The sequence below is a fragment of the Lagenorhynchus albirostris genome, chromosome 9 (genome assembly GCF_949774975.1).
Source record: "Lagenorhynchus albirostris chromosome 9, mLagAlb1.1, whole genome shotgun sequence".
Classification (NCBI taxonomy): domain Eukaryota; kingdom Metazoa; phylum Chordata; class Mammalia; order Artiodactyla; family Delphinidae; genus Lagenorhynchus; species Lagenorhynchus albirostris.
Window position 1 is genome coordinate 82,160,921 of NC_083103.1, and position 25,502 is coordinate 82,186,422.

The 25,502-nt window shown below is 35.5% G+C and overlaps 1 protein-coding gene across 1 annotated transcript in view; it reads left to right on the forward strand.

The window, feature by feature from the left end:
• GRIA4 (glutamate ionotropic receptor AMPA type subunit 4) overlaps positions 1-25,502 on the forward strand; it is a 509,744-nt gene that overhangs the window by 407,845 nt on the left and 76,397 nt on the right. Inside the window, exons 7-8 of the mRNA XM_060157932.1 lie at positions 14,552-14,710; positions 19,123-19,290. Of these exons, the coding sequence (XP_060013915.1) occupies positions 14,552-14,710; positions 19,123-19,290 (327 nt within the window). The remainder of the gene's footprint in view (positions 1-14,551; positions 14,711-19,122; positions 19,291-25,502) is intronic.

Genomic DNA, 25,502 nt, shown 5'->3' on the forward strand with positions numbered 1-25,502 from the left:
AAATCATACAAAGTATCTTTCCTGATACAATGTTATGAGACTAGATACCAATTACAGGAAAAAATCTGTAAAAAATACAAACACAAGGAGACTAAACAATACACTACTAAGTAACCAAGAGATCACTGAAGAAATCAAAGAGGAAATCAAAAATACCTAGAAACAAATGAAAATGAAAACATGATGACACAAAACCTATAGGATGCAGCAAAAGCAGTTCTAAGAAGGAAGTTTATAGCAATACAATCCTACCTCAGGAAACAAGAAACATCTCAAATAAACAACCTAACCTTACACATAAATCAATTGGAGAAAGAAGAACAACAACAAAAAAAGCAGCCCAAAGTTCACAGAAGGAAAGAAATCATAAAGATCAGATCAGAAATAAATGAAAAAGAAATGAAGGAAACAATAGCAAAGATCAGTAAAACTAAAAGGTGGTTGTTTGAGAAGATAAACAAAATTGATAAACCATTAGCCAGACTAATCAAGGAAAAAGGAGAAGACTCAAATCAATAGAATCAGAAATGAAAAAAAAAGAAGTAACAACTGACACAGCAGAAATACAAAGGATCGTGAGAGATTACTACAAGCAACTAAATGCCAATAAAATGGACAACCTGGAAGAAATGGACAAATTCTTAGAAAAGCACTACCTTCCAAGACTGAACCAGGAAGAAATAGAAAATATAACCAGGTCAATCACAAGCACTGAAATTGAAACTGTGATTAAAAATCTTCCAACAAGTCTTCCCTGGTGGCGCATTGGTTGAGAGTCCGCCTGCCAATGCAGGGGACACGGGTTCGTGCCCCGGTCCAGGAAGATCCCAAATGCCATGGAGTGGCTGGGCCCGTGAGCCATGGCCACTGAGCCTGCGCGTCCAGAGCCTGCGTTCCGCAATGGGAGAGGGCACAACAGTGAGAGGCCCATGTACCGCAAAAAAAAAAAAAAAAAAAAATCTTCCAACAAGCAAAAGCCCAGGATGAATACTATCAAATATTTAGAGAGGAGATATCACCTATCTTCAAACTCTTCCAAAATATTGTAGAGGGAGGAACACTTCCAAACTCATTCTGATACCATCACCCTGATACCAAAATGAGACAAAGAGGTCACAAAGAAAGAATACTACAGGCGAATATCACTGATGAACATAGATACAAAAATCCTCAACAAAATGCTAGCAAACAGAATCCATCAACACATCAAAAAGATCATACACCATGATCAAGTGGGATTTAAATCAGGGATACAAGGATTTTTCAATATTCACATATCAATCCATGTGAAACACCACATCAACAAATTGAAGAATAAAAACCATATGATCAACTCAACAGATACAGAAAAAGCTTTCAACAAAATTCAAAACCCATTTATGATAAACATTCTCCAAAAAGTGGGCAGAGATGACCATATATGACAAACCCACAGCAAACATCATTCTCAATGGTGAAACACTGAAAGCATTTCCTCTAAGATCAGGAACAAGACAAGGATTTCCACTCTCACCACTTTTATTCAGTATATTTTTGGAAGTCCTAGCCATAGCAATCAGAGAAGAAAAAGAAATAAAAGGCATTCAAATTGGAAAAGAAATAGTAAAACTGTTATTGTTTGCAGAAAACATGATACTATTAATAGAAAAACTTAAAGATGCAACCAGGAATCTGCTAGGGCTCATCAATGAATTTGGTAAAGTTGCAGGATACAAAATTAATGCACAGATATCTCTTGTATCCCTATATACTAGCAACAAAAGTTCAGAAATAGAAAGTAAGGAAACAACCCCATTTACCATCACATAAAAAAGAAAATACCTAGGAATAAACCTACCTAAGGAGGCAAAAGACCTGTACTCAGAAAACTATAAGATACTGATGAAAGAAATAAGAGATGGCACAAACAGATTGAGAGATATACCCTGTTCTTGAATGGAAGAATCAATATTTTCAAAATGACTATACTACCCAAAGCAATCTACAGATTCAATGCAATCCCTATCAAATTACCAATGGCATTTTTCACAGAACTAGAACAAAAAAATTTACAATCTGTATGGAAACACGAAAGACCTGGAATAGCCAAAGCAATCTTGAGAAAGAAAAACAGAGCTGAAGGAATCTGGCTCCCTGACTTCAGACTGTACTACAAACCAAAGTGATCAAGACAGTATGGTACTGGCACAAAAAAAGAAATATAGATCAATGGAACAGGATAAAAAGTCCAGAGATAAAAGCACACACTTATGGTCACCTAATCTATGACAAAAGAGGCAAGAATATACAGTGAAGAAAAGACAGCCTCTTCAATAAGTGGTGCTGGGAAAACTGGACAGCCATAAAAGAATGAAATTAGAACACACCCTAACACCATACAAAAAAAAAACAACTCAAAATGGATTAAAGGCATATATGTTATGTAAGATACTATAGAACTCTTAGAGGAAAACATAGGCAGAACACTCTTTGACATAAATTGCAGGAAGTTTTTTTTTTGATCCACCTCCTATAGTAATGAAAACAAAAACAAAATAAACAAATGGGACCTAATAAAACTTAAACGTTTTGCACAGCAAAGAAACCATAAACAAAATGAAAAGACAACCCTCAGAATTGGAGAAAATATTTGTAAATGAAGCACCCAACAAGGGATTAATCTCCAAAATATACAAACAGCTCATATAGCTCAATATCAAAAAGACCAACAACCCAATCAAAAAATGATTGGAAGATCTAAATAGACATTTAGAAATGTCTCTTTCTAAATAGACATTTTCCCCCAAAGAAGACATACAGATGGTTAAAAAGCACATGAAAAGATGCTCAATATCATTAATTATTAGAGAAGGACAAATCAAAATCACAGTGAGGTATCACCTCACATCAGTCAGAATGGCCATCGTCAAAAAGTCTACAAACAATAAATTTGGAGAGGGTGTGGAGAAAAGGGAACCCTCCTACGCCATTGGTGGAAATGTAAACTGGTACAGCCACTATGGAAACAGTATGGAGGTTCCTTAAAAAACTAAAAATAGAGCTACCATATGATCCAGCAATCTCACTCCTTGGCCTATATCTGAAGAAAACCATAATTCAAAAAGTTAAATGCACCCCAGTGTTCATTGCAGTGCTATTTACAATAGCCAAGACATAGAAGCAACCTAAATGTCCACTAACAGAGGAATGGATTAAGATGATGTGGTACATATATACAGTGGAATATTACTCAGCTATATAAAAAGAACAAAATAATGCCATTTGCAGCATGTGGATGGACCTAGAGATTATCATTTTGAGTGAAGTAAGTCAGGCAGAGAAAGACAAATATCATATGATATCGTTTATATGTGGAATCTTAAAAAAAGGCTCTAAATGAACTTACCTACAAAACAGAAATAGAGTTACAGATATAGAAAATAAACTGATTTTTACCAGGGGGTAAAGGGGGGGCAGGATAAATTGGAAGATTGGGATTGACATATACACACTACTATATATAAAATAGATGACTAATAAGGACCTACTGTACAGCACAGGGAACTCTACCCAATACTGTGTAATAGCCTATATGGGAAAAGATTCTACAACAGAGTGGATATGTGTATGTTATAACAGATTTACTTTACTGTACACCTGAAACTAACACAAGATTGTAAATCAACTATACCCCAGTAAAATTTTTAAAAAATAAAAATAATTTTAAATTAAAATTTAAAAAAATAAAAATTTTTGAAAAATAAAAAACATTAACAATTAAAAGAAACTTTCCTCTTAGAATTGCTTTCACTGCATCCCATTGTTTTTGGAAATTTGTATTTTTATTTTCATTTGTCTCAAGGTATTTTCTGGTTTCCTCTTTGAATTCTTCATTGACATATTTGTTTTTAGTAACATATTATTTATTCAACATTTGTTTGTGTCTTTTCCATTTTTCTTCCTGTAATTGATAACTAGTTTCATACTGCTATGGTCAGAAAAAATGCTTGATATAATTTCTATTCTTTTAAATTTGTTGAGGCTTGTTTTGTGGCCTAGCATGTCATCTATTCTGTAGAACATTCTGTGTACACTTGAGAAGAATGTGTATTCTTCTGCTTTGGTATGGAATGTCCTGTTGATATCTATTAAGTCCAACTTGTCTATCATTTATTTTACAATCTCTGTTGCACTAGTGATTTTCTGTCTGGATGACCTGTCTATTGATGTAAGTTGGGTGATAAAGTTCCCTACTGTTTTTGTACTATTGTTGATTTCTTCCTTTATGCCTATTAGTAGTTGCTTTATATATTTAGGTGCTCCTATTTTAGGTGTGTGTATGTTAATGATTGCTATATCCTCTTCTTGTATCAATCCCTGTATCATTATATCATATCCTTCTTTGTCTTTTGGTATAGACTTTTTTGGAAACTCTGATTTGTCTGACATGAATATTGCTACTCCAGCTTTATTTGTCATTTCATGAATATATTTTCCATCCCCTCACTTTCAGTCTGTGTGTCTTTAGATCTGAAGTGTGTCTCTTATAGGCAGCATATAGATGGGTCTTGTTCTTTTATCAGCCATCCGAAGTCTTTTGATTGTAGTATTTTGTCCATTGACATTCAAAGTGAGTATTGATAGGTATGTACTTATTGCCATTTTGTTACTTGTTTTCTGCTTGTTTTGTAGTTCTCTGTTCTTTTCTTTTAGTTTCTTCCCTTGTGGTTTGATGATTTTCTTTTGTGGTATGCTAGTGTTTGGTTCTCTCTAGCTTTTGTGTATCTGTTGTAGATTTTTGATTTTTGGTTACCATCAAGTTCATAAATGCTGACCTCTAACTATATCTATTTGTTTTGAACTGATAGTCACTTATGTTCAAACATGTTATAAACCATCTACTTTTTACTCCCCTCCCCCACATTTTGTGTTTTAGATGTCATATTTTACATCTTCATATCTATTTCTTCACTATTTGTTGTAGTTACAGTTGATTTTCCTTTTTTTTTTGTCTTTTAACCATTATACTAGCTTATTTAAGTGGTTAATCCACAGCGTTTACTATATATTTTTCTTTACTAGTGGGATTTTTTTTCCTATAAGTTCTTCTTGTTGTAGCCTTTTCTTTTCCACTTAGATATGCCCCTTTAACACTTCCTGTAAGGTTGATTTGGTATTGATGAACTCTTTTAGTTCTTGCTTGTCTGATAACTTCTTTAGCTCTCTTTTAATTCTGAATGATAATCTTGCCAGTTCGAGTATCATAGGCTGTAGGTTTTTCCCTATTTAGCACTTTAAATATATCATGATTCTGCCTTCCTGACTGCAAAGTTTCTGCAGAAAAATCAGCTGATAACCTTTTGGAGGTTCCCTTTTATGTGACTCTTTGTTTTTCTCTTGATGCCTTTAAAGTTCTCTCTTTAGATTTTGCCATTTTAATTATAATATGTCCTTGTATGGTTCATCTTGTTTATGACGCTCTGTGCTTCCTGTACCTGGATATCTGTTTCCTTCTTCAGATTCGGGAAGTTTTCAGCCACAATATTATAAAATATATTTGCAATCATTTTCTCTCTCTCTTCTCCTTCTGGTTCCTTCTATTTTTCATTTCAGTTATTGTATTCTTCAGCTCTGAATCGTTCTTTTTTATATTTTTTAGTTCTTTGTTTAAATTCTCATTGTGTTCATCTATTCTTTTCCCATGTTCCATTACCATTTTTATCACTAATGCTTTGAACTCTTCATCTGGTAAATTATCTCTGTTCTATTAGTTGTTTTTTCAGGGTTTTTTCTTATTGTTCCATTTGGAACAAATTCCTCTTCCTTCTCATCTTGCTTAATTTTCTCTTTCTCTATAAAATTGGGTGACACAGCAACCCATCCTGATTTTCAAGGGGTGTCCTTGTGTGGGAACATCTCAATGCAGTCTGTATGTGCCCGGTGGCTTTTGTGGGAGGTCTGGATCTGAAGTGATCATGTTTCATGTTTTCCCCATGCCAGAATGTACTGGCAGCTATCACTTTGACGGGAGATGGTGCTGATGATGGAGAGACTTCATCCAGAGCCAAGTGTGATCTGGGGCTTCTCCGATGCTTAGTGGCTATCACTGCCCTATCATGGGTGGTGTTGGGTCCCAAGTTGCTGGAGCAGATGCCCCAAGGTTCGGGTCAGAGCTGGTTCCATTTCCTCTAAGTGTGTGCCCTCCTCACTCCAGATAATGGCACTTTTGCCCCAGAGGGGAGCAGTGCTGGAGAAGAGGGACCAGAATAGGTACCAGGTGGGGGCTGGCACATGTGTTGGGACAGCCTTGGCACACCAGTCAGAGTTCCATATTGCTCCTGATCTGCCACCTTCACAAACACCAGTAATGGCCACATTTACCCCTTTCAGATGCCATGCCAACTCCATCCCCACCAATTGTGCACTCTCCTCAGCTATGGTAGTCTTTGCCCTAGTTGTGAGCAGCTGGAGCAAGAGAGGCTGGAGGAGGTGTTCACTGTAGACCAGGGCACATGCTGGGGCAGTCATGGGTAACTGGCCAGAGTTCCAGGCTGTTTCAATTTGCTTCTTCTTCCTTGTTCCCACAGGTAAGCAAGTGTGTTTGTGTTCTTCATGAGCAGTCTATGTTTCTTACAGGCCTACTGTTAGTGCCACTGGTTTCCAAATCAGCTAAGGGGATTCATCTTCCCAGTGTTGGACCCCAGGGCTAGGGTGCCCAAAATATGTGGGTATATGTATGTTTTATTTACACATCTAGAGGTACTGGTGAAAGCATATTGTATCTCAATCAATTAAGCTCTGTTCTAGAAATTTCAAAGAAAATTAGATACAGGAAAACTGTCTATCTGGTGGTTCAATGTAGTCTGTTTTTCAGATTTAAATAAGAAAATTACTTTGCCTACTTTGCCCTTGCACTTTCTCTTTTCCAGTTTGTTCACTTTGCTCCCTGTTATTTTTCAAAGACATGTATGATTATTTCATTCCCCTGCTTAAATTATTTTCATTGGCTCCAGGCTGTAAATTCAGTAAAAGAATTCATGCTTTTCATAAAAGGGAAAGACCCCTTGGTCTTTCCAACTCTACCTGCTTCCATCTCATCCTGCCACTGACTTCTTGCATTTCTCTCAAAATGACATACTGCAATTGCACCCATTGTTACCATCTCCTATCAGAGTAAGCATTCTAAATCTAAGTACCACACTACTAAAATCCTTTAGGATAAAGTATTACACTACTTACCTTAATGTACAAAGCTCTTTAAGATTTATCCCTGCTTAACCCAAGAGCCTCTCTCCCACTCCACCCTATATGTGTCCCTTCCTAAAACCAAATTAATTCCCAGACCTAATGTTGCTTTTATGTTTGCAGCTTTAGCTTATGCTGTTTTCTACACCAGGAAGCACTTACCCCACCCAGTCTTAATTAACAGTTACTTCTTTTAGAAAGCTGTCCTTATATACCTAATCAGATATCCACTCTTCTGGGTTCACAAATCACCCTGTACACTAATAGTACAGAATGCATCCATTGTTTTCCTTTATGAAATCATTTTTTATACTTCCTCTGTGCCAGGTATTGTCCAACTTCCTGTAGCCTAGCGGCAAATGAAACATTAGCACCTCACAAGATCATTAAGGGCAGGAACAATGTCTTTTTTGACCTTGTAAAAAGGGCCATTATCCTTACTCTTTATGTGTTGAATGGCTTTTTATCCTCCAGAACCCAGCTTATGTCACTGCATTTATTTTGTTACTATAATTTTTCAAATTAATCCTCAAAATAGATAAACATAGATCAGAAAATGGGGTTCAGTATAATTTACCCAAGATCACACACATCTAAGTCTCAAAATCAAGAAAGCTCTGTGCTGTCTAGTTGCAAAGAATAAATAAATTCAAATAAATAAATAAACTCAAGATTAGTAAATAAGTTATATAGCCACAAAGTGACCATTAATTTAAGCATTTCCTATACCACCCTTAAGGGGAAATTTGACCTTACAAACATTCTCTGTATTTATATTCAGAGCATTCTTCATCTCTCCTCCAGCAGTCAGATGATTTAAATATGGCCAACAGTAGCAATAAGGAACTGTTGATGTTTGTTCCAAGGCAATTTCCTTCAAGGCACATTCTTAAAATCTATCATTTAAAATTTACTATCACATCTAGGAAAACACCTGGCTCTGTCATAAAGTAGTATAAAATTATAGAATGTTCAGAATATATCATTAAAAATTAACAGAATCTATTCCTTACCTATTCCACACCACCACACACAGACACACACATGCACACACCATTCATGCCTCATTTAGAATGTAAGGAAATTACTATACAGAGAGGAAAGTGATGTCCACATTTAGGTGTCTGGTTAGTAAGAATGGAGACTAAAACTCAATTTTTGAAATTTGGAGTCTAGCAAGTTTTTACTCAAGTGCAATGACCCCAGTTAAAGATTCCATTAATTTGGAGACATTATTTTACTTTTTGCTTCGTGCTTCCTATATTTTTCAACTTTTCTGCATTGAGCATGTCTGACTCCACCATCTATCTACATGATCATCAAAACCGCATCCTTTAAGTCAATTTTTAACCTAATTTTTGTTTTTTTGTTTTTTTGCGGTATGTGGGCCTCTCACTGTTGTGGTCTCTCCCATTGCGGAGCAACAGGCTCCGGACGCTCAGGCTCAGCAGCCATGGCTCACGGGCGCAGCCGCTCCGCGGCGTGAGGGATCTTCCCGGACTGCGACACGAACCCGTGTCCCCTGAATCGGCAGGCGGACTCTCAACCACTGCGCCACCAGGGAAGCCCTAACCTAATTTTTTTTTTTTATAGACTTTTTTTTTTTTTTCTCCTTTTCCCTTTTTCCTTTCTGCGGCACGCGGGCCCCTCACTGCTGCGGCCTCTCGCGTTGCGGAGCACAGGCTCCGGACGCGCAGGCTCAGCGGCCATGGCCCACGGGCCCAGCCGCTCCGCGGCACGTGGGATCCTCCCGGACCGGGGCACGAACCCGCGTCCCCTGCATCGGCAGGCGGACTCTCAACCACTGCGCCACCAGGGAAGCCCCCCTAACCTAATTTTTAAAAGGTGTTAAGACAGAATCTTTCCCATTCTATTTAAGGTTCCTTCTTTTTAACTGCACCCGAGCTGTCTCAGTATGATTTAGTCAACCTGTGAACCTGAAATTCAAAACAGCAGAAATGTTATCTTAATTAGAAAAAACATAAAATAAGTATTTATAAAATACCTATGATGTGATGGATGTATATAGATTTACATCAGTAATCATCAAGATATCTGAAGTTCTATAATTTATTAATTTCACTTTCCCCCTTATTCCCAGAGGATGTATGAACTCTAAGTGAAAATTAAAAGGAAAACCAAGTTGGAAATTAATATTTTATTAGGATGTCACTGACCATTGTGAAATGCAAGCATTGTTGAATAGCCCATTTCAACAAGCCGAAGGCCTCTACCCTGGTTTCCCCTCTGCCTGTGGGACATTATTTACTTAGTTACTTAGCCACTGACCACCTCCCCTCACTGCCCCAGGACTGTAGAGTTACAATTTTATTACAGTGTTTCTCAGAACTTTCAGTTCCACAATATTCTCTGGGTAAAAACTGAAATCTAAACAGTCACCAAAGTAACCGTTTCCAAGAAAACTGCTTCACAATCTAGATCCTCTCAATTTGCTGTATAAAATTATTTTAAAATATATGAAGGAAAAAATATTGCCTGTACTCAGACATAGCTAAAATTAACTGAGCCACCCACCATTCTTTCAGATCATAACTAAAAGGAGCTTGTAATCAGATGTGGTAATATTTTCACCTTTACCTTCAGCATAGCAGCAGAATGGAATCAGAGAGATGTGAACTGTTATTTATCAGTTAGACTTTACATCAGATGACTTTTCTGAAGGCTGCAGTTTTTTGCCTGTGTGTATTGCAGCTGTGGGATAACTCTATCAAAGAAAACTTGGCAGGCCTTTTATTTCAGCCACTGCTAAAATAAAATAAAATGTCATCAATTAGCAGCTAATGCAATAGTTGAATCACTGTGTCTTTTAGAAAATTGAAATTATTTTCCTGCCTCTGTCTGCCTTATCTTCTCATAGAAACAAACAAATGTTCAACTGACATTTTACTAGCTAGAAATTGACAAACAGTGTTTTTCCAATTTCAAAAACATGGATTTAATTTCTGGTGTCTAGTTTCTTTCCCAGTGAAATGAGAATATTACTGATGAACTGTCAAATTAGCTAGGATATAATAAGCATGCAATAAATATTTGTTGAATGAATTAATTAATAATATCTATTATTTACTGAATTTAAACCAGATGCTAGCTGCTTTAGCATTATCATTCTTATTTTGCATGTGGGAAACCTAAGGTTAGAAAGTTACAGAAGTGGGATTCAAAGCCTGGGTTGTTTTCTACACTTTCTCCCTGCCTCTCCTATGGATATGATAAATACCAAAATTTAAAACTCATATTTGTGTAAGAATACACAAGACCATGGGGTTAAAAACACAAACTTAAGAGTCTTTTGGTTCTAATATGTATTTGCTGGGAGATCTTGAATAGATCTCCACTGATTCTCAGTTTCCTTTTTTGTAAGATAAGGCTAATAATAAGATCTATCTCATAAGTTTGTTATGAGAACTAAACTAGATTGATAATCTGTGAAATGTGCTTAGCACAGTGCCTGGTACCTAATAAGCCCAGCAGCAATATTAACTATGAATACACACTCCTGGGTCTTTCTATAGCAACCTTCCTTAGTTGCCAATAGACTGGTCTGTTTCTTTTTAGATAGCCAGAAAGTAACGTGCATATATTGGCTAGTAAGACAGTCTCCTTTGTTATTAAAATAAAACACAGAGAAGTTTCCAAAATCATGGCTGAGACATATGCAAGAGGATAGGTCTTCCTCTTCTCCCTGAATCTTACTATACTGTAGGGTCACTGCTGCATATTTTACTTTGACCAATAAATAAATAAATAAATAGATAGGTAGGTAGGTAGGTAGATAGATAGATAGATAGATAGACAAAACACTTTCCCTTAGTTTTCTCAACATGACTGAATCAAATTCACATTTTCAAAAGAAAGTTTCCTAAATACTAAGAGGGAACAGAAAAGAAAGAAAGCACAGATCCTTCAAACTCGTGTGTGTGTGTGTGTGTGTGTGTGTGTGTGTGTGTGGTTTACTTTTCTCAGAGCTAATATATTTGGTTTTATGAATTCACTTCTGTAATACACTTTTTGCCTTCTTCCTGTAATTATTTGTTTACAAAATTGGGTGTGTATTTTTGTAATGTACCTTAAGTTCTTAATGGAAAAGAGAGGGCCTGTTCTAAAATAAACTATATGGAAGATAGATGATAGTGAGATAGATAGATAGATGATAGAAAGATACAGTTAGAAAATAAATAACTTTCCAGAATTTTTTAAACTCAGATAACTACTTCTGGGCCAAGTGAGATGACACCCTTTCCTGCCACCTTCCTCACTCCACCTGGTGGGCCCCATATTTTTCCCTATCACACATGAATGGCCTATTTGCTCTCTTCTTGTCCACTGCCATTTCCCAGGACTACGAGGGTTGTAGTGACTGATGTAATCAAAGCTTTCACCCTCTCTAGTTCAAGTCGCCATCTCTGTCTGCTTTAAAACCACTTTGTAATTAAACTGAACCGCCCTAAAAAGTGTTACCCATTACAGACTCAGGGTACCATTATACCTTGATATAAGATGCATTTTCACATGAGACACATATCTGCTTATCTATATCAGAGGGCAATTATATTATCAACAGAAGACTTTTTGATGCTTTCATTCATCTCCTATATCCTCCTCCATGCTTCATAAAAGGCACTCAGAGCCATTTCAGAAATACTTGTTAAATTGAGTTGAACTGAACTAGAAATACTTATATCCTTTTCTCAGGTATTAGATTTTTTATTGAAATATAGTTGATTTGTAATATGTTAGTTTCATGTATAGAGCAAAGTGATTCAGTTATATACACACACACATATGTGTGTATATTTTTTTTTCAGATTTTTTCCATTATAGATTATTACAAAATATTGAATAGAGTTCCCTGTGCTATATGGTAGGCTCTTGTTGTTTATCTATTTTATATGTAATAGTGTGTTTCTGTTAATCCCAAACTCTTAATCTATCCCTCACACCCCTTCCCCTTTGGTAACCATAAGTTTGTTTTCTATGTCTGTTGAGTCTGTTTTGTAGATAAATTCATTTGTAGCATTTTTTCAGATTCCACATATAACTGATATAATATGATATTTGTCCTTCTCCATCTGACTTACTTCACTTAGTATGATAATCTCTGGGTCTATCCATGTTGCTGCATGCATTCATTCTTTTTATGGTTAAGTAATATTCCATAGTGTATATTTACCACATCTTCTTTATCCATTCATCTGTCGATGGACACTTAGGTTGCTTCCAGTCTTGGCTACTGTAAATAGAGCTATTATGAACACTGGGGTGCAAATGTCTTCAAATTAGAGTTTTCTCTAGATATATGTCCCAGAGTAGAATTGCTGGATCATACAGTAACTCTATTTTTAGTTTTTAAGGAACCTCCATACTGTTCTCCATAGTGGCTACACCAATTTACATTCCCACCAACAGTGTAAGAGGGTTCCTTTTTCTCCACACCCTTTCCAGCATTTATTATTTGTACTTTTTGAAGATGGCCATTCTGATTTGTGTGAGGTGATACCTCATTGTGATTTTGATTTGCATTTCTCTAATAATTAAAAATGTTGAGCATTTTTTCATGTGCCTTTTGGCCATCTGTATATCTTCTTTGGAAACATGTCTATTATGTTTGTTTAGGTCTTCTGCCCATTTTTTGATTGGGTTGTTTGTGGTTTTTTTGCTATTAAGCTGTATGAGCTGTTTGTATATTTTGGAAATTAAGTCCTTGTTGGTTGCATCATTTGCAAATATTTTCTCCCATTCTGTAGGTTGTCTTTTCATCTTATTTATGATTTCCTTTACTGCGCAAAAGCTTTTAAGTTTGATTAGGTCCAATTTGTTTATTTTTGGTTTTATTTACTTTGCCTTGGGAGACCTATGAAACATTGTTCAATTTATGTCAGAGATTGTTTTGCTTATGTTCTCTTCTAGGAGTTTTATGGGATCATTTCTTATATTTAAGTCTTTAAGCCATTCTGAATTTATTTTTGTGTATGGTGTGTGGGGATATACTAACTTCATTGATTTATATGCAGCTGTCCAGCTTTTTCAAAACTACTTGCTGAAGAGACTGTCTTTTCTCCATTGTATATTCTTGCCTCCTTTGTCAAAGATTAACTGACTGTAGGTGTGTGGGTTTTTTTCTGGGCTCTCTATTATGTTCCATTGATCCATATGTCTGTTTTTGTGCCAAGACCATGCTGTTTTGGTTACTGTAGCTTTGTAGTACTGTCTGAAATCTGTGACGGTTATGCCTCCACCATTGTTCTTTTTCTTCAAGATTGCTTTTCAATTATGGGTCCTTTGTGGTTCCATATAAATTTTAGGATTATTCATTCTAGTTCTATGAAAAATGGCATGGCTAATTTGATAAGCATCACATTAAATCTGTATGTACTTTAGATAGTATGGTCATTTTAACAATGTTAATTCTTCCAATCCAAGAGCATGGGATATCCTTCCATTTCTTTGAATCATCTTCAATTTCCTTTATCATTGTTTTATAGTTCTTAGGATATAAGTCTTTCACCTCTGAGGTCAAGTTTATGCCTAGGTATTTTAAATTTTTTTGATGTGATTTTGAAAGTTTATTTTTTACACTTTTGCTTTCAGATATCTATTGTTAGTGTAAAGAAAGGCAACAGATTTCTGTATGTTAATCTTGCATCCTTCTACCTTGCTGAATCCTTTATCATATCTAGTAGTTTTTATGTGGAGTTTTTAGGATTTTTCTGTATATAGTATCATGTCATCTGCATATAATGACAATTTTACCTCTTCCCTACCAATTTGGATACACTTTATTTCTTTTTCTTCTCTGATTGCTGTGGCTAGGACTTCCAATACTATGTTAAATAGAAGTGGTGAGAGTGGGCATCCTTGTCTTGCTCCAGATTTTAGCAAGAAGGCTTTCAGCTTTTCACCATTAAGTATTATGTTGGCTGTGGGTTTGTCATAAATAGCTTTTATTATGTTGATATATGTATCCTCTATACCCACTTTGGTGAGAATTTTTATCATGAGTGGATGGTGAATTTTGTCAAATGCTTTCTCTGTATCTATTGAGATGATCATGTGACCTTTGTCTTTTCTTTTGTTGATGTGGTGTCATGTATTAAACTTTGAATGACAGAATTTAACAGCTAAATTGGATCTTCCATCTGTTTCTAGCCATCACTTTATTAGAAATCATATTGATTACCAATTTATGTTACCATTGAAGAGCCAAAATGTATAATAATAAATGTATATATAATAATAATGTATATAATAATAAATGTATATAATAAATAAATAAATAATAAACAAACTGTCATATTGATTTTTATAGGGATTCAAGGATATTTCTCTTGAGAGGTTTATACATGGTGGAGCCAATGTTACAGGATTCCAGTTAGTAGATTTTAATACACCTATGGTAACCAAATTAATGGATCGCTGGAAGAAACTAGATCAGAGAGAATATCCAGGATCCGAGACACCTCCAAAGGTATTTGTTTGTTTTTATCTTATCTATTTTTAGAATTTTTAGTATTTTTTAAAATTTAAGGTAGAAAGCTCATTATGCAGTTTTCCTAGTAATATTTTGCCAGACACAATGTGGCATAGGGCAGAAATATTTTTTCACTATTTGTCACACAGCCCTTAATAACTTCTAAATTTCTATATTTAAGAGAGGAGTTGTTAGACATTAGTTCAAGTAGTTTACTATATTATATTATATATATTATATTATGTTTTTATATTATTTTATGATTACTTTGTGTATGAATTTCCATGAAGAAATTGTATGCTTTTTAAAAAAATTTTGTTAACTAAATATTTCAAATGTGAACAACCACTGGTAGCTATTCCACCCAGATAAAAATATATTTGCAAAGTGATTTACAATGAGTAGGGAAATTGGGAAATTGGTAGAAATGTAAAATGTATAAGCTTCTGCAAAATTTCTCTTTCAAGTTAACAGTAAAATGTCAGATTTTTAAATTTTATGTGACAGACATTACAGAAGTATGTTATTGGTATCTACAAAGGAAGCTGGTAAATTTCTGATCATAAGCACATTTTTTTCTCTCCTGAAGAGATAGATGACTTCCTTAGATATCATGTAAATAATGGCATAATGTTTCTTAAACTCCAACTCCTACATGGTTTTGAATTCCTACATAAAAAGGAATCATCATTTCAACAACTTTTACTAATCTCTCACTGTGTATTCTAGTAAAAAGTTTTCAAATATAATTTGGAAATTCTAGCCTAGAAAACTATGATCTAGGGGTAGAGCAAGTCGGTTCTTCCATTTCCTAATTATAAAACTTTCTCTACTATCCATGTCAATTTCTTCTCTGTAATATAGGAATTTGGCTAGTCATAACATTTTCACTACTCTATAGAAGCATGGAATTTCAAAAGAAAGCATTTATTGAGTATCCACTATGCTCAAACACTGTAGTCCAACCCTCTGATTTTACAGATTAATAAATACAAGATATTAAATGATATGTTAATTGGCTGTCCCTGAGTCAAGGACCAGGTTTGTGGAATGCCCAGGACCAAGTCATGGGTTCCCTGAGTCTTAGACAAGTGCATTGTCCACTATATTACACCACTTCTCATGCTTAGATAATACATATGAAAGCATATTAAAAAGCCAAAAAATTTTCAAGATGTAAACCACCTTCAGGATTAAAAGAAACTTGAGAAGTCTTTTAGTCTCTTTGCCTTCAAGCTGGTTCAGAGAAAAATCATCCCAAAAGCTCAATTATATCAAGTATTAATACACAAGGAGAAAAGTGTAAAGCTTCCTTCTAAACTCATTGGGACAGTTTGCTTTACAGATATTCCCCTCATTCTGTCATCAATGTATGTAGAGACTCCCTTGCCCTTCTCTTCTCTATTTGTATTTCTTCCTTCCTCACATTTTTTTCTCAGCCATATTTTATCTCAGCATTTTTTCTGTAAACCATCTCTTCAAGTTCTTTTTACCCTTACAGTTTTAGTATGTAGAATGGGCTTCAAACTTCTTGGCAGTGTTTTGCAGCACCTTGTGACTTTTTTCATTTCAGTGATAATATGTAATAATATGTGTCCACTGTGGTCCTCCTGTCTGGACACACTGATGTCGTTTGTCCTTCCCTATCTTGCCTTTAGCCTATCACAATGTTTACTATTTGATCATCTCCAACCAGACTTATCTATGTCAAAGCTTTGGGCACTTTGTTTTATATATAAATACATATAATTTTCTCATCTTTCAGAGTTTTCTTAGCGTAATAGTAGGCACCCAGTGGCCATTTAATAAATAGATATAGCCAGTTCTTATTGTTCATGGTAGTCCCATTCTATAAAGTTGCCATGAACACTGAATGAGTGAATACTGAACACTTACTCCTAGGGGAAATTACAAGGTTAGGTCACTACATTTTTGTCAAACAATCAACACTTAACACTTTGTTTTATCTGTGTTTCTGTTTAAAGATATCTTATTTAAAACATTGTCAATAAATTAACATTGAATTCATGGCCAATAGCAGTATAACTCAAGCCTGAACAAAGCTTATCTAACATGTATTTTTTTCCATAAGACACATCACAGCTTTCTTGTACTGAGGAGCACTAGACAGCCATCTTTTGGGCCATCTTTGTAGTCTTCACCATTCCTAGCCAGTATCTAGCTCTCAGATATGCTATGAAATTCAATCCTCACAAGTACCACAGAAGATAGTCATTATTTTATTTGATTTTGTTCTGCTTCATAGCTGAAAAATGTACAACATATTCCCATAAAACTATGAGTAGCAGAATTAGAATTCACCTAGTTCTCAAAACCTAAATTCTTGCCACTGTGCTGTGATTCTGCCAAACTCTATATTTTTATATACAAATGTTGATAAACAGAATTCATCCCACCATTCTAATCACTGGTTAAAGCAGTGAATAGCTCTAGGTCAAGACTTAGTTTTACTCTCCTCCAAAATGAAGAGTATGTTTAATAAGAATTTCTAGATACCATCTAGAAATGCGTGCCCATAAATATGGTTTCTTGGACTTCAACACAATAAGACACATGGAAAAGAATGAAATCCTTTAAAATGGTAAAACCAGTTTAAACTACTGCTTCTTTCCATCTATCAGCTCTATGACCCGTCAAAAGCTTTTGCCACTCTGGCTGAATGTCTGCTTTTCTCTGCTCCACTCTATACGATATCTGTTCTCTTTTCTAGTTCACTTGTTTCATAAAAATGAATGGACTTTTTAAAACACAGCAAGTGCTTTTGCTTTTTTGGAGTCATATCTCTCAGCTTCTTTCTTCCTATTAGAAAAGCAACAATAGTTTTCTTTTCTTCTCCTTGATCCTAAAATGCTAGCATTGCATATTTTCTCTTGCCCTTTATATCTTTGATAAGTTCTACTTTATTACTTGTTTTTATTTTCTTGCCATCCAGAAAGATGATTTGATGGCTTTCTCTACTCAAAGTTATGTTGCTCCAGGCAGTGGAGGAGGTATGTCCATTTTTGGCTGAGTACCTTGGTTAAGTACCTTAATTTCCTTCGACCATCCCATTCCAAATATGAAGGTGTATGCTTATCATTAAACCTATTTTGTCATGTCCTTGAAGAATATATAGCAAGGCTTATAATTTATAAGTCACACATAAATCTTTCTGATGAAGCTTTAATTAGATTCTCTGACATTGAAAGGTTCTTTGTTAGAATTTATATTCTTTATCTTATCCATGTTTTAGTCCTTCTCTTCCCAGGATCGCTGACTGCTATGCTTAGCAGGTATATTGCCTAAGTTTACTTTCTATGATTTAAATTTCAAACGATTTTTATTAATTTATAAGCAGCAATTCAGGATCATTTTCCACATTCCATAGCACAAATGTACCTCTCGTATAGGCTTAGAATGTGTTAATCATATAGAATTGACCATATGGAATTCCTGAAAGAGATAATGTATTTTTTTCTTATGACTAGCAGTTGATGCTCTGCCACACAAGAGAATTGTTCCATATGTTTCATATGTTTAGGAATTTTCTAATCAAACTTTACAAATGTTCCCTGTTCTTTTTATTTTCAGCTTAAACAAATCACATTTTCTTCTCAGATTTTCCTCATTTCCTCTCCTAACCTTAATAATCTTTTCCTGAGAGTTTTGTCTTTTCTCAAAGAGAAGCATGGGACAATCATCAGAAAGCAGATGATCTATACTTCATTTCTCCACTGTATCCTAAGTTATGATAAAAACTTAGAGAAATGACTTAACCTTCCTGAGCACACTCAACAGGCATGGACATAACAATACTTGTGCTTATTTAACCATGTGTATACACACTTGTTAAATAAATAGATGTTATTTCTGGCATTCTATATCTGAGTAACAGTAAACATTCCCACTCATTCTTCTGAGAAACTGGACAGAGTTATATACTCCAAGTCAATAAGCATATATTAAATCTCAGGGACTCCTGATGGGCATTTGGAGGAGGAAAGAGTGAGACATTCCAGGCCTCCAGGGGTTCAAACACAGCAAGAGATTACGGCATTTAGTCTTTTTTTTTTTATACTTTAGCTGTTTCACTTGGACACAACAAAAAGACCACACCTAGAGGCCTTGCTTCTCCCAACTGATGGAAAATTGTGCATTAGAATTTCTATTTTTCAGAGTGTGTTTTCTCCTTTTAAAACCACAGTGTTAAGAATTGATATACAGTCTTTGTAATAATGTAATAATAGAAATTTCTGAAGCTAGAGGCAATTAATTATCAGTAATCTAACTGCCCTTCTGGCAGCATGGTACTTTATGTCATAAACAAACAGAGTCCCCAGACTAGTCCCCAATTCCGGTGATTGATAAGAATTTAACATTTACCATTATAATTACTTTCATTTTGTTAGTATACATCTGCTCTGACTTATGATGGAGTCCTTGTGATGGCTGAAACATTCCGAAGTCTTAGGAGACAGAAAATTGATATTTCCAGGAGAGGAAATGCTGGAGATTGTCTGGCAAATCCTGCTGCTCCATGGGGCCAGGGGATTGACATGGAGAGGACGCTAAAACAGGTAACTCACAATTTTATTTACATTCAATTTATTTCACAGTCATTTTTTAATGGTGTATTCAAGAAAACAGAATAATCTATCTGTGAATAAATATATATTACAATTGTCATTTTATTATATTGAACCATTTTCATTTCTGAGACTTTTCTAAATAGGATACTGGATAGAATACTGATGTTTATATGATATGTAGATGCTTAGCCAGGATAAGTTGGTTATGCCACAGTAATAAACAACCCCAAGTCTCAGTGGCTTAAAACATCAAAAGAGTATTTCTCACTCACAATCACCAGATTAGTAGGGGCACTTTGTTTATTATAATCACTCAGGGATCCAAGCTGACATAGCAGCTACCATCTTGAATGCTACAAAGGGCAAAGAGTTGTGGGCAGTTTTCTAATTGGCAATTAAATGCTCTGGCACTCATCACATCTGTTTACAACTCATTTGTCAGAAAGAGTCACATAGACCTAGCTAACCAAAAAGGGTGCAAGAAGTACAAGCCTACATTGGGCCAAGAATGAGGAAGAACCTCAAACATTGGCAAACACTATTAATCTACTAATCTACTGACTACCTCAGTAGATCTTTATTTACTTTTTTTAACATCTTTATTGGGGTATAATTGCTTTCCAATAGTGTGATAGTTTCTGCTTTATAACAAAGTGAATCAGCTATACATATACATATATCCCCATATCTCCTCCCTCTTGCATCTCCCTCCCATCCTCCCTATCCCACTGCTTCATGTGGTCACAAAGCACCAAGCTGATCTCCCTGTGCTATGCAGCTGTTTCCCACTAGCTATGTATTTTACATTTGATAGTGTATATATGTCCATGCCACTCTCTCACTTTGTCCCAGCTTACCCTTCCCCCTCCCTGTGTCCTCAAGTCCATTCTCTACGTCTACATCTTTATTCCTGTCCTACCCCTAGGTTCTTCAGAACCATTTGTTTTTTAGATTCCATATATATGCGTTAGCATATGGTACTTGTTATTCTCTTTCTGACTTACTTCACTCTGTATGACAGAATCTAGGTCCATCTACCTCACCACAAATAACTCAAATTCATTTCTTTTTATGGTTGAGTAATATTCCATTGTATATATGTGCCACATCTTCTTTATCCATTCATCTGTCGATGGACACTTAGGTTGCTTCCATGTCCTGGCTATTGTAAATAGTACTGCAATAAACATTGTGGTACATCACTCTTTTTGAATTATGGTTTTCTCAGGGTATATGCCCAGTAGTGGGATTGCTGGGTAGTATGGTAGTTCTATTTTTAGTTTTTTGAGGAAATTCCATACTGTTCTCCATAGTGGCTGTGTCAATTTACTGTCCCACCAACAGTGCAGGAGGGTTCCCTTTTCACCACACCTTCTTCACCATTTATTGTTTGTAGGTTTTTTGATGATGGCCATTCTGATCGGTGTGACATGATACCTCATTGTAGTTTTGATTTGCATTACTCTAATGATAAGTGATGTTGAGCATCCTTTCATATGTTTGTTGGCAATCTGTATATCTTCTTTGGAGAAATGTCTATTTATGTCTTCTGCCCATTTTTGGATTGAGTTCTTTGTTTTTTTCATATTGAGCTGCATGAGCTGCTTGTAAATTTTGGAGATTAATCCTTTGTCAGTTGCTTCGTTTGCAAATATTTTCTCCCATTCTGAGAGTTGTCTTTTCATCTTGTTTGTGGTTTCCTTTGCTGTGCAAAAGTTTTTAAGTTTCATTAGGCCCCATTTGTTTATTTTTATTTCCCTTTCTCTAGGAGGTGGGTCAAAACGGATCTTTCTGTGATTTATGTCATAGAGTGTTCTGCCTATGTTTTCCTCTAAGAGTTTTATACTGTCTGGCCTTACATTTAGGTCTTTAATCCATTTTGAGTTTATTTTTGTGTATGATGTTAAGAAGTGTTCTAATTTCATTCTTTTACATGTAGCTGTCCAGTTTTCCCAGAACCACTTATTGAAGAGACTGTCTTTTCTCCATTATATATTCTTGCCTCCTTTATTGAAGATAAGGTGACCATATGTGCGTGGGTTTACCTCTGGGCTTCTATCCTGTTCCATTGATCTATATTTCTGTTTCTGTGCCATTACCATACTGTCTTGATTACTATAGCTTTGTAGTATAGTCTGAAGACCAGGAACATGATTCTTCCAGCTCTGTTCTTCTTTCTCAAGATTGCTTGGGCTATTCAGGGTCTTTTGTATTTCCATACAAATTGTGAAATTTTATGTTCTAGTTCTGTGACAAATGTCATTGGTACTTTGATAGGGATTACATTGAATCTGTAGATTACTTTGGGTAGTATAGCCACTTTCACAATGTTGATTCTTCCAGTCCAATAACAAGGTCTATCTCTCAATCTGTTTGCATCATTTTTAATTTCTTTCATCAGTGTCACATAGTTTTCTGCATACAGGTCTTTTGTCTCCCTAGGTAGGTTTATTCCTAGGTATTTTATTCTTTTTGTTGCAGTGGTAAATGACAGTATTTCCTTAATCTCTCTTTCAGACTTTTCATCATTAGTGTATAGGAATACAAGAGATTTCTGTGCATTAATTATTATTAATTAATTATTATTACTAGTAGTTTTCTGGTAGCATCTTTAGGATTCTCTATGTATAGTATCATGTTTTCTGCAAACTGTGACAGCTTTATTTCTTCTTTTCCGATTTGGATTCCTTTTATTTCTTTATCTTCTCTGATTGCTGTGGCTAAAACTTCCAAAACTATGTTGAATAATAGAGGTGAGAGTGGACAACCTTGTCTTGTTCCTGATCTTAGAGGAAATGGTTTCAGTTTTTCACCATTGAGAACGATGTTGGCTGTGGGTTTGTCACATATGGCCTCTATTATGTTGAGGTAAGTTCCCTCTATGCCTACCTCCTGGAGAGTTTTTATCATAAATGGGTGTTGAATTTTGTCAAAAGCTTTTTCTGCATCTATTGAGATGATAATACGGTTTTTCTACTTCAATTTGTTAATATGGTATATCACATTGATTTATTTGTATATATTGAAGAATCCTTGCATTCCTAGACAAACCCCACTTGATCATGGTGTATGATCCTTTTCATGTGCTGTTGGATTCTGTTTGCTAGTATTTTGTTGAGGATTTTTGCATCTATGTTCATCAGTGATATTGGCCTGTAATTTTCTTTCTTTGTGATATCCTTGTCTGGTTTTGGTATCAGGGTGATGGTGGCCTCATAGAATGAGTTTGGGAGTATTCCTCCCTCTGCTATATTTTGGAAGAGTTTGAGAAGGATAGGTGTTAACTCTTCTCTAAATGTTTGATAGAATTCACCTGCGAAGCCATCTGGTCCTGGGCTTCTGTTTGTTGAAAGATTTTTAATCACAGTCTCAATTTCAGTGCTTGTGATAGGTCTGTTTATATTTTCTATTTCTTCCCAGTTCAATCTCGGAAGGTTGTGCTTTTCTAAGATTTGTTCATTTCTTCCAAGTTGTCCATTTTATTGGCATATAGTTGCTTCTAGTAATATCTCATGATTCTTTGTTTTCCTGTAGTGTCAGTTGTTACTTCTCCTTTTTCAATTCTAATTCTATGAATTTGTGTCTTCTCTCTTTTTTTCATGATGAGTCTGGCTAATGGTTTATCAATTTTGTTTATCTTTTCAAACAACCAGCTTTTAGTTTTATTGATCTTTGCTATCGTTTCCTTCATTTCTTTTCCATTTATTTCTGATCTGTTCTTTATGATTTCTTTCCCTCTGCTAACTTTGTGGTTTGCTTTGTTCTTTTTTCTCTAATTGCTTTAGGTGTAAGTTTAGGTTGTTTATTTGAAATGTTTCTTGTTTCTTGAGGTAGGATTATATTTGTGTAAACTTCCCTCTTAGAACTGCTTTTGCTGCATCCCATAGGTTTTGGGTCATTGTGTTTTCACTGTCATTTGTTTCTAGGTATTTTTTGATTCCCTCTTTGTTTTCTTCAGTTATCACTTGGTTGTTTAGTAGTGTATTGTTTAACCTCCATGTATTTTTATTTTTTACAGATTTTTTCCTGTAATTGATATCTAGTCTCATAGTGTTGTTTCGGGAAAGATACTTGGTATGATTTCAATTTTCTTAAATTTACCAAGGCTTGATTTGTGACTTAAGATATGATCTACCCTGGAGAATGTTCCATGAGCACTTGAAGAGAAAATGTAATCTGCTGTTTTCAAATGGAGTGACCTATAAATATTAATTAAATCTAACTGGTCTATTTTGTCACTTAAAGCTTGTATTTCCTTATTAATTTTCTGTGTGGGTGATCTGTCCATTGGTGTAAATGAGGTGTTAAAGTCCCCTACTATTATTGTGTTACTGTCGATTTTCTGTTTTGTAGCTGTTAGCATTTGCCTTATGTATTGAGGTACTCCTATGGTGGGTGCATATATATTTATAATTGTTATATATTCTTGGATTAATCTCTTGCTCATTTTGTAGTGTCCTTCCTTGTCTCTTGTAACATTCTTTATTTTAAAGTCTATTTTATCTGATATGAGTATTGCTACTCCAGCTTTCTTTTGATTTCCATTTGCATGGAATATCTTTTTCCATCCCCTCACTTTCAGTCTGTATGTGTCCCTAGGTCTGAAGTGGGTCTCTTGTAGACAGCATATATATGGGTCTTGTTTTTGTATCCATTCAGCCAGCCTATGTCTTTTGGTTGGAGCTTTTAATCCATTTACATTTAAGGTAGTTATCCATATATATGTTCCTATTACCATTTTCTCAATTGTTTTGAGTTTGTTATTGTCGGTCTTTTCCTTCTTTTGTGTTTCCTGCCTAGAGAAGTTCCTTTAGCATTTGTTGCAGAGCTGATTTGGTGGTGCTAAATTTTCTTAGCTTTTACTGGTCTGTAAAGATTTTAATTTCTCCATCAAACCTGAATGAGATCTTTGCTAGATAGAGTGAACTTGGTTGTAGGTTTTTCCCTTTCATCACTTTAAATATGTCTTGCCACTCTCTCTGGCTTGAAGAGTTTCTGCTGAAAGATCAGCTGTTACCTTTATGGGGATTCCTTTGTATGTTATTTGTCATTTTTCACTTGCTGCTTGTAATATTTTTTCTTTGTATTTAATTTTTTATAGTTTGATTAATATGTGTCTTGGCTTTTTCTCCTTGGATTTATCCTGTATGGGACTCTCTCTGCTTCCTGGACTTGATTGACTATTTCCTTTCCCATATTAGGGATGTTTTCAACTATAATCTCTTCAACTATTTTCTCAGTCCCTTTCTTTTTCAATTCTTCTTCTGGGACCCCTATAATTCGAAGGTTGGTGCATTAAATGTTGTCCCAAAGGTCTCTGAGACAATTGTTGTCCTCATTTCTTTTCATTCTTTTTTCTTTATTCTGCTCTGCAATAGTTATTTCCACTATTTTATCTTCCAGGTCACTTATCTGTTCTTCAGCCTCAGTTATTCTGCTATTGTTTGCTTCTAGAGAATTTTTAATTTCATTTATTGTTTTGTTCATCATTGTTTGTTTGCTTTTTAGTTCTTCTAGGTCCTTGTTAAACGTTTCTTGTGTTTTCTCTCTTCTATTTCCAAGATTTTGGATCATCTTTACTATCATTATTCTGAATTCTTTTTCAGGTAGACTGCCTATTTCCTCTTCATTAGTTAGATCTGGTTGGTTTTTGCCTTGCTCCTTCATCTGCTGTGCTGTTTTCTGTCTTCTCATTTTGCTTAACTTACTGTGTTTGGGTTCTCCTTTTCACAGGCTGCAGGTTCATAGTTCCCATAGTTTTTGGTGTCCTTTCCCAGTGGGTGAGGTTTGATTCAGTGGGCTGTGTAGGCTTCCTGGTAGAGTGGACTGCTGCTTGTGTTCTGGTAGATGAGGTTGGATCTTGTCTTTCAGGTGGGCAAGTCTGCTTCCGGTTGTTTGTTGTAGGGTGTCTGTGACCTTATTATGATTTTAGGCAGCCTCTCTGCTAATAGGTGGTGTGGTGTTCCTGTCTCACTACTTGTTTGGCATAGGGTGTCCAGCACTGTAGCTTGCTGGTCGGTGAGTGGAGCTGTGTCTTAGCATTGAGATGGAGATCTCTGGGAGAAATTTTGCTGTTTGATATTACATGGAGCTGGGAGGTCTCTGGTGGACCAATGTCCTGAATTCGGCTCTCCCATCTCAGAGCCACAGGCCTGACGCCCAGCCAGAGCACAAATATCCTGTCAGCTATATGGCTCAGA